The sequence below is a fragment of the Barbus barbus genome (genome assembly GCF_936440315.1).
Source record: "Barbus barbus genome assembly, chromosome: 20".
Lineage (NCBI taxonomy): Eukaryota > Metazoa > Chordata > Actinopteri > Cypriniformes > Cyprinidae > Barbus > Barbus barbus.
In genome coordinates, this window is record NC_136748.1 from 3,032,509 (window position 1) to 3,045,758 (window position 13,250).

At 38.2% G+C, this 13,250-nt stretch overlaps 1 protein-coding gene across 1 annotated transcript in view; it reads left to right on the forward strand.

Annotated features, from left to right (window-relative positions):
* Positions 1-11,558, forward strand: part of LOC306886489 (myelin transcription factor 1-like protein) — a 116,961-nt gene extending 105,403 nt beyond the window's left edge. Inside the window, exons 16-21 of the mRNA XM_079443627.1 lie at positions 4-225; positions 5,130-5,221; positions 5,481-5,584; positions 6,232-6,279; positions 9,075-9,128; positions 11,350-11,558. Of these exons, the coding sequence (XP_079299753.1) occupies positions 4-225; positions 5,130-5,221; positions 5,481-5,584; positions 6,232-6,279; positions 9,075-9,128; positions 11,350-11,490 (661 nt within the window). The 3' untranslated portion in view covers positions 11,491-11,558. The remainder of the gene's footprint in view (positions 1-3; positions 226-5,129; positions 5,222-5,480; positions 5,585-6,231; positions 6,280-9,074; positions 9,129-11,349) is intronic.
* Positions 11,559-13,250: the final 1,692 nt, after the last annotated feature.

Here is a 13,250-nt window from a genome sequence, read left to right on the forward strand (position 1 = left end):
CAGGTGTCCAGTCCCTGGATGTGACGGTCAGGGTCACATAACGGGCAAATATGCGTCACACCGCAGTGCGTCGGGCTGCCCTCTAGCAGCCAAACGACAGAAGGATAGCTATATTAATGGATCCCAGTTCACATGGAAGGCTGGGAAGACGGATGGCATGTCGTGTCCTACTCCAGGCTGTGACGGCTCTGGACACGTCAGCGGCAGTTTCCTGACCCACAGAAGGTTAAACAAACAAACAAAAATAATAATCTCTCATACTTTCATTAAAATTTATTTTGAATGTAGTTAAGTCAAATTGAAAAGCAAATCCCAGTTAAATACATCTAAAAAAGGTAGGCTTATTCATTAATTTCTTTCATGTCACAAAAAGCAACAGACGTTACAGACGAGAGTACAACAAGTGGTGTCAGAAGTTGAGCGCGATAGAAAACTATCAACGACTTGTGAGTGTTATGAACTGCTGGGGCATCCGTTGTGATTCTATGGACATTATAAGCTGCAAAACGCCATTGTGCAGTAGTATTAAAGACTGATTGACACGTTTCTTTGTCGCATTAATTGTTCTTGCACGGAGATAAAAGCAGCATGGAATTCCCCTCCCCCCAGCAGAGAGGTGCGGCGCTGGAAGTTTGCCAAATCAAGTGCTGTTTTTGGCTACCTGTTTCATAGACACTATGATACAGCCTTGAAAAGTTACATTACAACTCATGGAGCAGAATATACTTCCATATTAATAAATAAATATTATAAATAAAACCTTAACTCAACAAAAATTAAGAGTTGGAGCAGTGTCACTCTCAATTGTTATACAAGATGGATTCAACTGATCCAGACGTCTCACTTGGAGCATCAGCTGCCCCAGACCCACTACACTGGCTACAGGCTGTGCTGTCACAACAAAATACACAACTCCAAAATGCAATTTCACCTCTGCTCGAAAGACTGGAAGCTACAGAGAATTGTTTGTTAACTCTCACGCAGCAGCCCCATGCTAACAAGGACACACGTGGTCCACACCCACGTGACAACACTGCCAAACTTTCATCTGCCCCAGATAGAACCCTTGTGACAAACAGAGATGCAACAGGGCCTTCAGATGCTGAACAACTTTTTGCTGCTGAGCTCGCTGTCATTGACAGACATGTACGAACCCCAGCTAGTCAAAATTAATTGACACCTGACCCCGATGTGAGACCCAGAAGCTGTGCACAGGGACCCAGCCGTTATAATGGCTCATTCAACTTGGGCCCACACATGCATGCACCTTTCACTGCTTCAACGCCCACCCATCATCTCACAGCCCTTTATGGTCGTGCTCCAGATGGACCTAAAGCTAAACTTGACACTTACGATGGTAAGGATGACTGAGACTCTTTTATCATTCCTTTTGAGCACAGAGCTGTTATTTACAGATGGAGTGCAGTAGAGAGTGTGGATAAACTGCATGAATGTCTAAGAGGCACTGCTGTTAGATATTTGTGCTCATTACCTGAACACATTCGTGAAGATTACTTTCTGCTGAAAGAACAGCTGGCTTTCCGATTTGGCCAAAAAGAGCCTCCCACCACAGCAAGGAGGAGACTTGAGGAACTGCGCCAGTCTAAAGAAACTGTTTCAGAGTTCGCTGAGGAGGTTCACAGGCTAGTCATTTTGGCTTATCCTGGAGTTGACATCGAGCTCAGGGAGCAAATTGCTGCTGATGCTTTTCTCAAAGGGCTGCGCAACCAGAAAGTGGCATACAAGATTCAAGATTTGTATTTGTCACATACACAATTATACAGAGTATAACCAGCAGTGAAATGTAAGTCATACGAAGTTATGAAGTTATGTAAGTCATACGAAGTTATGAACCGTGACCCGTATCACTGGATGAGGCACAGCGGCTAGTTTCATCATACGAACACAACTTTAAAGCGACACTTGGATGCGATTTCGATTAGAGGGGGAGGACACGTCGAGTATCCCCCACCAGAGCTGCTAGTGGGCCATGTTTTCAGTGTGGGGAGGAAGGACATTACAAAAGGAACTGCTCACGGTCCCCCAGTCCATCTACAAGTCCCCGTGCAAATACTGTGACCAAAATGGAGCCAAAAAAAAAAGCTCCAAACAAGCAGAGCAAAGTCCATCCATTGTACATGTAAGCAGAGCTGAGAGTCGAGGGCCCAGTTTAATGATCTTGCTGAGTGTTGATGGCATACCTGTTAATGCAGTTATAGACACGGGTCCTGAGGCCACAATCATGTCTGAAGAAACATGCAGCAAATTACCTGTTAAATCACCTGCAGGACTGAAAAAGGTGTGTCCGAAATGCAGAAACTGGAAGGGAGATGTCAGCAACAGGTGGAGTGAAAGTGGAATTCAGAATAGGCACAAAAGTGTTGGAGTGGACAGTTTGCATTGCGTCAATTCGTGATGCCCTACTCCTGGGTTTAGATTTCTTAAAAGCTGCTGACTTCACCATTCATGCCTCTGGCAAAGTTTTTATGGGCTCAGAACTCATCCCAGCCTATATATCTGAAGGCAATGGATGTCTGATGGTTCTTTGCCTGCTTAGGAAGAAGTCATGATGCTGAGCCCAGCAGTTCGCAAGTACTGGTTGTGTTGGTCTCAAGTGGAGATGAGAGATGGGATCCTCTATTACCGCTGGGATGATGTCACTGGAGGTATGTCACCTCGGCGCTTACTTGTTCCTGCTTCCCTGAAGAATGAGGTTCTCCAAGCATGTCATAATCCAGCACAAGCAGGTCATGCAGGGGAGGAAAAGACACTCATGTGCCTCCGCAGTCCTTACCACTGGTACAATGTGGGAAATGATGTGCGCCTTTTCTCCACCTTGATGTCCTAGGACCATTTCCAGAATCTAAGTCAGGCAACCGGTACATCCTCGTTATAATCGACCAGTTTACCCTCTGGGTAGAGGCATTCCCTATCCCCGAACAAGGAGCTGAGACAACCGCAAAGAGGTTGGTGTTTGACTTTATTTCCCGCTTTGATGTTCCCCTTGAAATTCACACTGACCAAGGACAGAACTTTGAGAGCTCACTGTTCGATGAAGTTTGTCGCCTGCTACAAGTCACCAAGACCAGGACCACACCATATCATCCAGCTTCAAACGGGCAAGTGGAAAGATTCAACAGAACATTATTGCAGATGATATGGTGTTCCATGGATCAAAGTCAACGGAATTGGGATGAACATCTTTCCCCTACTCACTGCGGCATACAGGAGCACTGTGCATTCGGCGACAGGTTTCACACCGAATCAGCTGATGCTGATGCTGGGGCGAGAAGTTTTCCAGCCACATGACATCTGGCTAAGGACAGCTGAAGTTACCAGGGAAGCTAAAGACACACCTGAGTTTGTTTATTAACTGCAAGCTAACCTGCAGCATGCTCATTAAGTAGCACACCAGAACTTACACTCTGCTCAGATGCGCCAGAAGAAGGTCTATGACTTACGAGCCAGAGAGAAGCCCTACGATGTGGGTGATCTTGTTTTAGTGAGGGTCAGTAGCTGGAAAAAGGGGTACAGTCCAAAACTTCAAGTTCCATGGCAGGGGCCATTCGTTATCACAGAATGCCTTGGACCAGTGCTCTACCGAGTCAAAGACAGACGAAGTGAGAGAGTACTGCATAATGATCGGTTGCAACCCTATCTAAGTAATCAGATCCCTACCTGGATGCAGCGACCGCGACGGAAATACACCGGCACTGAGGAAGGCTCATTGGTTCCAAAAACTGCCCAGGAACGGGTAGTCACGGCGGCAGAAGCGTCAAATAATTCACCCTCTGTCAAAAGAGCCTCAGACCCTTCTCACAATGGATTCTAACAGTGATCCAGATCTCTGTGGAAAAGAGGGGACGAAGACAAAAAGGGGGCGACTTGTTCGGGCCCCAAGTCGTTATATGGACTAACAAAAAAAAAAAAAAAAAAAAGAAGAAAAGTTAATTTCTCAGCCTCAGTAGTGCAGAAGGGACTCTGCCAAGCTTAAAAAAAGGGGGGTGGTGTTATAGTATTAGTTAATTAAATATAAGGTGAGTTACAGTTATTTCTTATATTCTAATAATGAGTTCTGTATTGTCCAATTAGATGCTATTACGTCATTACACGGGGACTAGTTCACTAGTTGTTTATGTTTAGCGTCAGTATGCTCGCAGGCTCCGGTGTGGATGGTTGTAGTCAAACCCATCAGCACTGGGCAAGAGCATAAACCCTGCTGTTGTAAAGTAATGCTTTACTAAGTAAAGTTCGTGCAACGGATTATCTTTGTTGTGTGCTTCTCTTCACGCCTCCATGGACACTGATAAACAAACGTTACAGATGAGAGCACAACAATACGCTAACAGAAAATCATGAACTGATGTTAGCAATGCTTTCAGGGTAATGTTGTGAATGTAATACTAGTGTACTGCATACTGTGTTGCTGTGCATATAATTTTATTTCGCATAATACATAGTATACAACATAATATGTAGTAAACTTTTTTTTTTTTTTTGGAGTATCCCATGCATACAGAAAATGCATACTGTGCAAGCGAACAGTATACATACTGCAGACAGAGCTAAGAGAAGTATGATAGTATGCTATTCTAAACAGCACTAGCCGATTTAGGTGAGAGCGCCCTCTGGTGCTGTGTCAGTCCTGTAGCAGGTGCATTAATCGTAACACACTGAATAGTGATTAAAACAGTTCAGTATTTTTAAAGGTTTTGAGGTCAGTAAGAGTTTTAATTGTTTTTGAAAGATGTCTCTTATCCTCATCAAGGCTGCATTTATTAGATCACAAATACAATAAAACAGTAATATTGTGAAATATTATTACAATTTACCATAACTGTTTTTGCTGCTTAATATTTTTGTAATTCATTTTTGTTAAGGATTATTTAATGAATGGAAAGTTCAAAAGAACAGCATTTATTTTAAATGGAAATCTTTTGTAACATTATAAACGATTACTGTCAAAATTAAATGTGTTATTGCTGAATAAAGGTATTCATTTGTTTAAATTAATAATAAAAAAATAAAAAAAAAATCGCACTGATCCCAAACCTTTGATCAGTAATGTATACTATATTTTTAGATATCAAAAGTGTTAATCAATATTTCATGCTCCCTTATTTTTACAGTCTCTCTGGTTGTCCACGTGCCACAGCAGCAATGAAGAAAGCCAGACTCTCAGGAGTGGAGATGCTCACAATAAAACAGCAATCAAGCAATGGTAAAAGTACATTACACTGTAGAGCTCAGTCACCAAGATGTTTCACGTTAATTAAAAATGCAGCTGATGACAGTATCTGCATGGCTGTAATGATACCAATTATACATATCATGGTTTTTAAAGCTTGGAAATAATTCAAACCAACTGAGAGTTTATGCGAGCACAATTAGTTAGCATGCAGCAAAACAAAACAGTGTTTTTATGTGCAGGTAGGTATACTTTTTCTGCTATAAATTGTGTTTGTCTGTTCTCACTCCAGGTTTAGACTGTGACGTAGATGTTAAACAGCTGGATGAAGATATTAAAGATTTAAATGAATCAAATTCACAGGTGAAGGCAGATATGATCAAACTTAGAACACAGGTAAGGGTATTTATAGAATGAGTTTTGTCCTCCATAATATAGGAGTATTAACGGAGTACATTACCAGTCAATGTTTGGAATAATTACGTTGTTTTTTGTTTTTGTTTTTTTTGGAAAAGTCTCTTATGCTCACCAAGGCTGCATGTATATAAAAAGTAATATATAAAAACAGTAATATTGTCATTTTTTTTTTAAATTTTAAATAACTGTTTTCTATTTGAAAATGTAATGTATTCCTATGATCAAAGCTGAATTTTCAGCATCATTACTCCAGTCTTCAGTGTCACATGATCCTTCAGAAATCATTGTGATATGCTGATTTGCTGCGTTTTGCATTAAATGCAGCATTAGTGAACATAGGAGTCTTCTTTTAAAAACATTACTGACCAAAAACTTTTGAACACAAGTGTATATTTGAATATATAAAAAAACAGTACATTAGGTCTTTCAGTATAAATGCAGCATTTGGGTGAAAGTGAACTGAGTGAGACATTTCTTCCCATCAATCATTTAATTTCAAGCATTTCAACCCCACAATATACTTACTGCAGTCTTACTTAAAACAAACAAGACAATAATTGATGGTGCTATGCTCTGAAGACGTTATCACAATAGATTTAACACATCTGCCGATTCATGTCCCACAGATTACCACAATGGAGTCTAATCTGAAGTCCTTAGAGGAAGAAAACAAGGTGATTGAACAGCAAAATGAATCTCTCCTGCATGAGCTGGCCAGCCTCAGCCATTCACTGATAAACAGTTTAGCTAATATCCAGCTACCTCATATGGTAAGGGCCACCATCCCCAACCGATAGAGGACAAGTCGTGGAAAAAGAGCATATTACTTTATTCTGTCCATTTAGAAAAAATAAAAATAACTTTATTGGACTTGAGGCCGCCGTTCTTGGTACATTCAGCAAATTTAGCATAATAGTCTCTGCTTCAAACTAGTCCATAGGTGGAAAATTGCAGGAGTCAATTGGTGCAATCTGAATTTGTGTATTTATCTACCTGGTCTCATGGCATTTATGTACCTGGGTGCATTTTTTGCGAGACGCGAAATACGTACCAATAAGTGCATATCACTGCAGTTTTCAAAAGAAATGAACACTAGAGGCAGTAAAGCTCTGACACCTTTATTCCTTTTCACACAAATTTACAGTTTCGATTAAAAAAAGCGTAATTTTCGCACAATTACTTGAGGAATATCATGCTATGACTTCAAAACAATATTAATATGCTGGGAGATTTGAAAAATTATGCTTTTGAACATTAGCGTCGCATATATCCAGCTTCATATCTATGGGTTTTCAGAGATGGTAGGTTTGTTCGGTAGCTCACGGAGTACAGAGATGTACTTGAGACGAGAGGAGCGCCGGTTCAAATCCTGTGTATCCACGGGTCGTGAAAGCACTTTAAATCTGCATAATAGGGAAGTTCAAATGGCACAGTTGCATTAACAAATATACGTTTTTTTATCAGTTTTGCATTTGTCAACACTATCGGGTAGGCTTAGGGTTTGGTTTGGTGTAGGGCATATTTCCAACACGATAGAGCATTCCTTTTTAGTGACGGTCCCCGGATATTTGAATTCTAAACCGCCGCAGTACGTACCTGAAGCAACGTAATAAAAACACAGCAATACGTACCTATATCAACATAATAAAAACGTGCTAGGGTTTACATATTGAACCCGTGTTTTAGCGTCACTCAGTGGGCATTTCTCTTTGAAACTGCGGCAAATGTGCATTTAGGTACATAAAAACGGTGTTGCACATAAAGTGCACAGAGGTACACATTTTTAGGAGACCAGGTTGGCATTTATTGAATGGTTGTTAAATGGTACCAGCTCTGCTTATACAAACTGCATAAACCAGCCTAAGATGCTATGCTGGTCTTAGCTGATCTCCCGGTCAGGCTGGTTTTATCTCAAGCTGATTTATTCAGCAACAAGTTAGCTTGAAAACATGTTCTTCAAATCAGTCCCACAGATTTAGAAGCGTATACATTCTGATCAAAACTTTCATTCATCTCAACTAGGTAAAGACATTTTTCAGTCATAATCTTATTTGAATCTCCATAGCTTGTTCACTGATTGTCATATTTTGTCAAACTCAGTGGCAAACCACTGAACTGATACAGTCAGTTCTACTGAGTTCTTGGTAATATTTGAGTTGCTGTGGCTCATATTATTGTATGTCTATTTCATTAATCACAGACAGTGTTGATTATTGTTTATAGAGTTTTAAGCTGACATGGCTCACTCATTTTGTGTTCAGTTTCTTCGACAATGCTGATTGGTTGTTTCTTAAAGATTTAAATGACGCTTATTCTCAGGAAACAGTGCCATTTGTAACTTTTTTTCTCTCTTCTTTCGATTTACACTTCATTTGGAAAGTTTACTGCTGAACTTAAAGAAGTCACATTTTCCCACCTACATCCCTTGAATGTGCACTTGTAGAGTACTTCAGATCTTAAAAGCAAATAAAAAATAAAAAACACTGTACTTGCAGGTAATCTAATATTAATTAAATAAAAGGCCACTTAAGTGCACTTACAAAGAAATACACGGTGACACTTTATTTTAAGGTGTCCTTGTTACACGTTACATGTACTTACTATTAAAATGACAATTAATTATGCATAATTGTATGCAAGTAACCCTAAACCTAACCCTAACCATATAGTATGTACATGTATTTAATTAATATTACTCAGTACTTAAATGTATAATTACACTGTAACAATGACACCTTAAAATAAAGTGTAACCAGACATTTTCATGACTTAATGTCAAATTGAAAGTTATGTATTTTATGTAATTTAAAGTATAATTTAAATAATTATATTTTATTAATATTTTGTAAAGATTTTAAAGAACTACACTTACTTTGACTAACATACTTAAGCACAAAAACTTGATTATAATTTTATCTGTAGTTTGTTAATCATTATTACATTTAAAGTTAATATAATTTAAATGTACTAAATTGCACAGGACAATAGAAATGATTATGATTATGAAATGACATAAAATATTAACTTAAGTCACACTTGAGTGGGTCAAAAAGCATGTTTAAGTTAACTGCATTTAATTTAAATTGAAACTATAATGTTAATTTAATTGTAAATCATATATTCAACATGGTTAAAACAGGTTGCAAATGTATAAGCTTATAACTTGAATAGTTAACATTTGTTTATTATTCAAGTTCACTGAACTTGTGCTACTTTTATCAAATAAGAATAATCAATGCTTATCCTTTTTACATACAAAATGTCATGCAAAACTGGCTACTAGCTGCTTTAATAGCAGATGTCATCATATAGCATCACATTACTCATTGCCAACATCTTAGCAAAATCTGAAACAAAACAAAAAGCTTTTCCAGATGTGTCTTAGGTGTTTAGACAGAAGTGGCCAGGTCTTGTATGTATTGAACATGTCATTTGCTGTAAGCTAATACACTTTTGTTTTTACCTCTAGAAATCACTTCATAAAGAGGCTCCAGTTAGACATAACAGCTGTTTACATCAGAGAGTAAGACCACAGTTTAACTCCTACCCTTTCCATATGACTTTTTGTATGGTGTGAATAGGGGTGTGCGATATGACGATTTTTGATCGTGGACGATAAAAATGTCTCCACGATCTGCTTTTTAAGAAATATCGTAGTATCGCGCTACAGCGCACATTGTCAAATACAGTTCTGACGCCGCCGTCTCTATATACTGTACAACACGACATACAGCAGTAGAGTTACTCTGACAGGACACTGCACTTATTCGCGATCGCAAAAGTACATTATTTGCACACAAGCCTTGCTGGTTAAATGTTTAATTCGCGCGCACTAAAACGCCTGTCTAACAGCGCCTGATTACTCAACTAAGTTATATTTTGCGCTAATACTGTCAAAACACACAAGGTTTACATACAGACTGAGTTGGTTATCTCTAAAATGAAAGTAAATAGCACTAGTTAAGAGAGAAACGGATGCATGCCTGTACTGTATATTAGATGCGTGCAGCTCTTAAAGGGACAGGACACTAAACGTGCTGTCGACTGTCATTAAAGGGATAGTTCACCCTAAAATTTAATTTCTGTCATTATTTACTCAGTGGAAAACCAAACAGTTGCTGGTCCACATTGACTTTGATAATAGGAAAGAAAAATCCTATGGAAGTCACTGAGGACCAGCAACTGTTTGGTTTTCCACCTTCTTCAAAATAGCATTTATGTTCAGCAGAAGAAAGAAACTCATTCCGTTTTAAAACAACTTTTGAGTAAATGATGGTATAAAAATAAAACATTATGACAGAATTGACAGACAGATGACAGAATATTAATTTGTGGGGGAACTATTCATTTAACGTTAACAAAACAACAAAACACAAAGAGAAAAATCACTCTCTATTCTTGACTGAAAAACTTTAATACAGTTGCTTTAGGAATCAGTCTATATAGTGTTTTATTTTTATATTTGTTCATTCAATTTAATTGAATGCTCTGCTAAATACACCTATTGTACCTGAAAATAAAGCACTGTTTGTTTTATTTGTTTATTATGTGTATTTGTAATGTGTATCTTTGTTCTTATTTTTTAATAAGAAAAATAAAATAATGACAAAGATTTTTTATCTTCGCCCACTTTGGCCTAAATATCTGCCATGCATCTTTGTCTTTCTAGTTTGGCTGTAATGCTCAGACAACTTGTAAAACCAAAATAGTAAAACTAACAAAGAATCGTGATAAAAACCGTGAATCGTGATATTTCTATAAAAAATCGTGATATGATATTTTCCCCATATCGCCCACCCCTAGGTGTGAATACTATATTGTTTATGTCAGTAAATTGAATTTGTGGCTGAGCTCTCAGTTGGTGTTAATCATGTTGAAAGTCATTAATGATTTATTCTTTCATTCATTCATGTCCACCTGAATAGATTTTGTTGTTCATGCTTAATACTGACTTTTCACTGGATCAGTTTTTAATAACCATTCAGTCAGCTTTAGTCCTTCGCATATTTTCCCATTAGTGAATGCTACTGAATCCAGAAATTTCAATTTAGACTGAATTGAATAAATGATGTTTACCTGTGTTGATGTTTACATCGTGTTTCTTTTAATGAAGGTTTTATTGTGGCTGGAACAAATAGTTTGAAGCTCCAGAATTCATATCAGGGTTTGCAAAATTTGCAATTTAAGAATTGAAAGAACTCTCTGTTTCAACTGAATTAAATCCACACACCGGATTTTGAATTGCAATACAAAATTATATTTGAAATTAAAGTCACAAAGTTTTTATGAAAAAAAAAAACACATTTACATCATGCTATTATTATGTTTTCCCTGATTCTCAATATGTGCCATTTTCTTTTAATTATTTTAATATTGATTGTAATATTTACAGCAAAAACATTTCCATAATGCTGCTTTAAAACAGTGTGCATTATGAAAACTAAACTGATTATTATCCTTGAATGTTTCTGCAAATAGCCCATATGTTTTTGGCCATTTATAATGACCTTAAACTGCATTTACTGTTACATTCATTTCTTTGAATTTCAATCAATTTGAATTCTCTCTACTATAATTTTGCATCCTGTGAATTGTATACAGGAATAGCAATAAATTGAAGAACTTATGATGTAATTAGAATTTATTACTTAATTCTCAAAGGTGTATTACCGAGAGTCCTGTTTTGTCATCATCTTCCACATACTGTATTTTATCTGACAGGATCTTCCCTCTGTGTTTGACAGGAGCCGATGAGCGAACAGAACTTTGACGCATACGTGACCACGTTAACGGACATGTACACGAATCAAGATCACTATCAGAGTCCAGAGAACAAGGCCCTGCTAGAAAATATAAAACAAGCTGTACAAGGCATTCAAGTCTAGCATCTCAGAACGTTCTTAAAACAAAGGATTTAAGAAGACATTTCCAGAAAAGAAATTAATAAATAAATTATAATACTCATATGGGATGCCTCATGCTTTGCTGTTGTACTTTATCAAACAGTGTTAAATTCATGTTCTTTTAAAAAGTGTTATGCTGACTAAACATGGTTTTCCTTTGGGTTTATTTTTCTGGCCTTGCTTTAAAAAAAAAAAAAAAACATCTGCAAAATAGTTTTTGAAAGTATTCACATTTTGTACGTTTTCATATTGGCTAATGTAATGTGACTCATCCTTCTCGCTGCTCATTGATGCACTTTTTTAGTGTATATTTTTGAACAGGAATGCACCCAATACTGAACATTAATTGATGCTTGCTGAAAGAGTGTCACAAACTGGAAAAAGGTAGCCACTAAACATTTCTGCTCATCATAAAGATGTTTTGTGTTTCTTTTTTATCAGTAAATGAATAGTTCTCCCTAAAAACGAAAATTTGCTGAAAATGTACTCATCCTCAGACATCCAAGATGTAGATGAGTTTATTTCTTCATCAGATTTGGAGAAATGTAGTATTGCATCACTTGGATCACTCACCAATGGATCCTCTGCAGTGAATTGGTGCCGTCAGAATAAGAGTCCAAAAAGCTGATAAAAAAACATCACATTCCATAAATAATCCACACCACTCCAGTCCATCAGTTAACATCTTGTGAAGCCAAAATCTGCATGTTTGTAATACACAAACACGCATTGAAAAAGTCAGCTTGTCTATATCATGAGAGGAATATGCAGAGATCAAGCACCATTTACAAGCCATATAAGTCATAATTCTAAACCCACAGTTCTAAACAAATACGTGGATGGATTTTGATGCGAGACAACAAAAGGAGAGGAACTTTTATTTGTTTCCTAAAAACATGGATCTTTTTGCTTCACAAGATGGGGTGGTATGGAATATTTGTGGATTATTGTGAATGAATGAATGATGCATTTATATAGCGCTTTATTGTGTATTTCTGTACACCCAAAGCGCTTTACAATCATGTGTGGGGGGGGGGGGGGGTCTCTCCTCTACCACCGCCAGTGTGCAGCATCCACTTGGATGATGCGACGGCAGCCATAGTACAACGGCGCCAGTGCGCTCACCACACACCACACAGGTGGAGAGGAGAGAGAGTCATAGAGCCATGGATGGGGATTATTAAGAGGCCATGATAGACAAGGGCCAGTAGAGGGAATTTGGCCAGGACACCGGGGTTACACCACTACTCTTTTACGAGAAGTGCCATGGGATTTTTAATGACCACAGAGAGTCAGGATCTCGGTTTAACATCTCATCCCAAAGACGGTGCTTTTTGACAGTATAGTGTCCACGTCACTACACTGGGACATTAGGACCCACACAGACCACAGGGTGAGCACCCCCTTCTGGCCTCACTAACACCTCTTCCAACAGCAACCTAGTTTTCACCGGAGGTCTCCCATCCAGGTACTGACCAGGCTCAACCCTGCTTAGCTTCAGTGGGCAACCGGTCTTGGGCTGCAGGGTGATGTGGCTGTGTATTGTGATGTTTTTATCAGCTGTTTGGACTATCGTTCTGATGGCACCCATTCACTACAGAGGATCCGTTGCTGAGACAGTGATGAAATGACACATTTCTCCAAATCTGTTCTGGTTAACAAATTTCATGTAACATCTTGGAAGGCCTAAATGTGGGTATATTTTCAGTAAATGTTCATTTTTGGGTGAAGAATTACTTTAA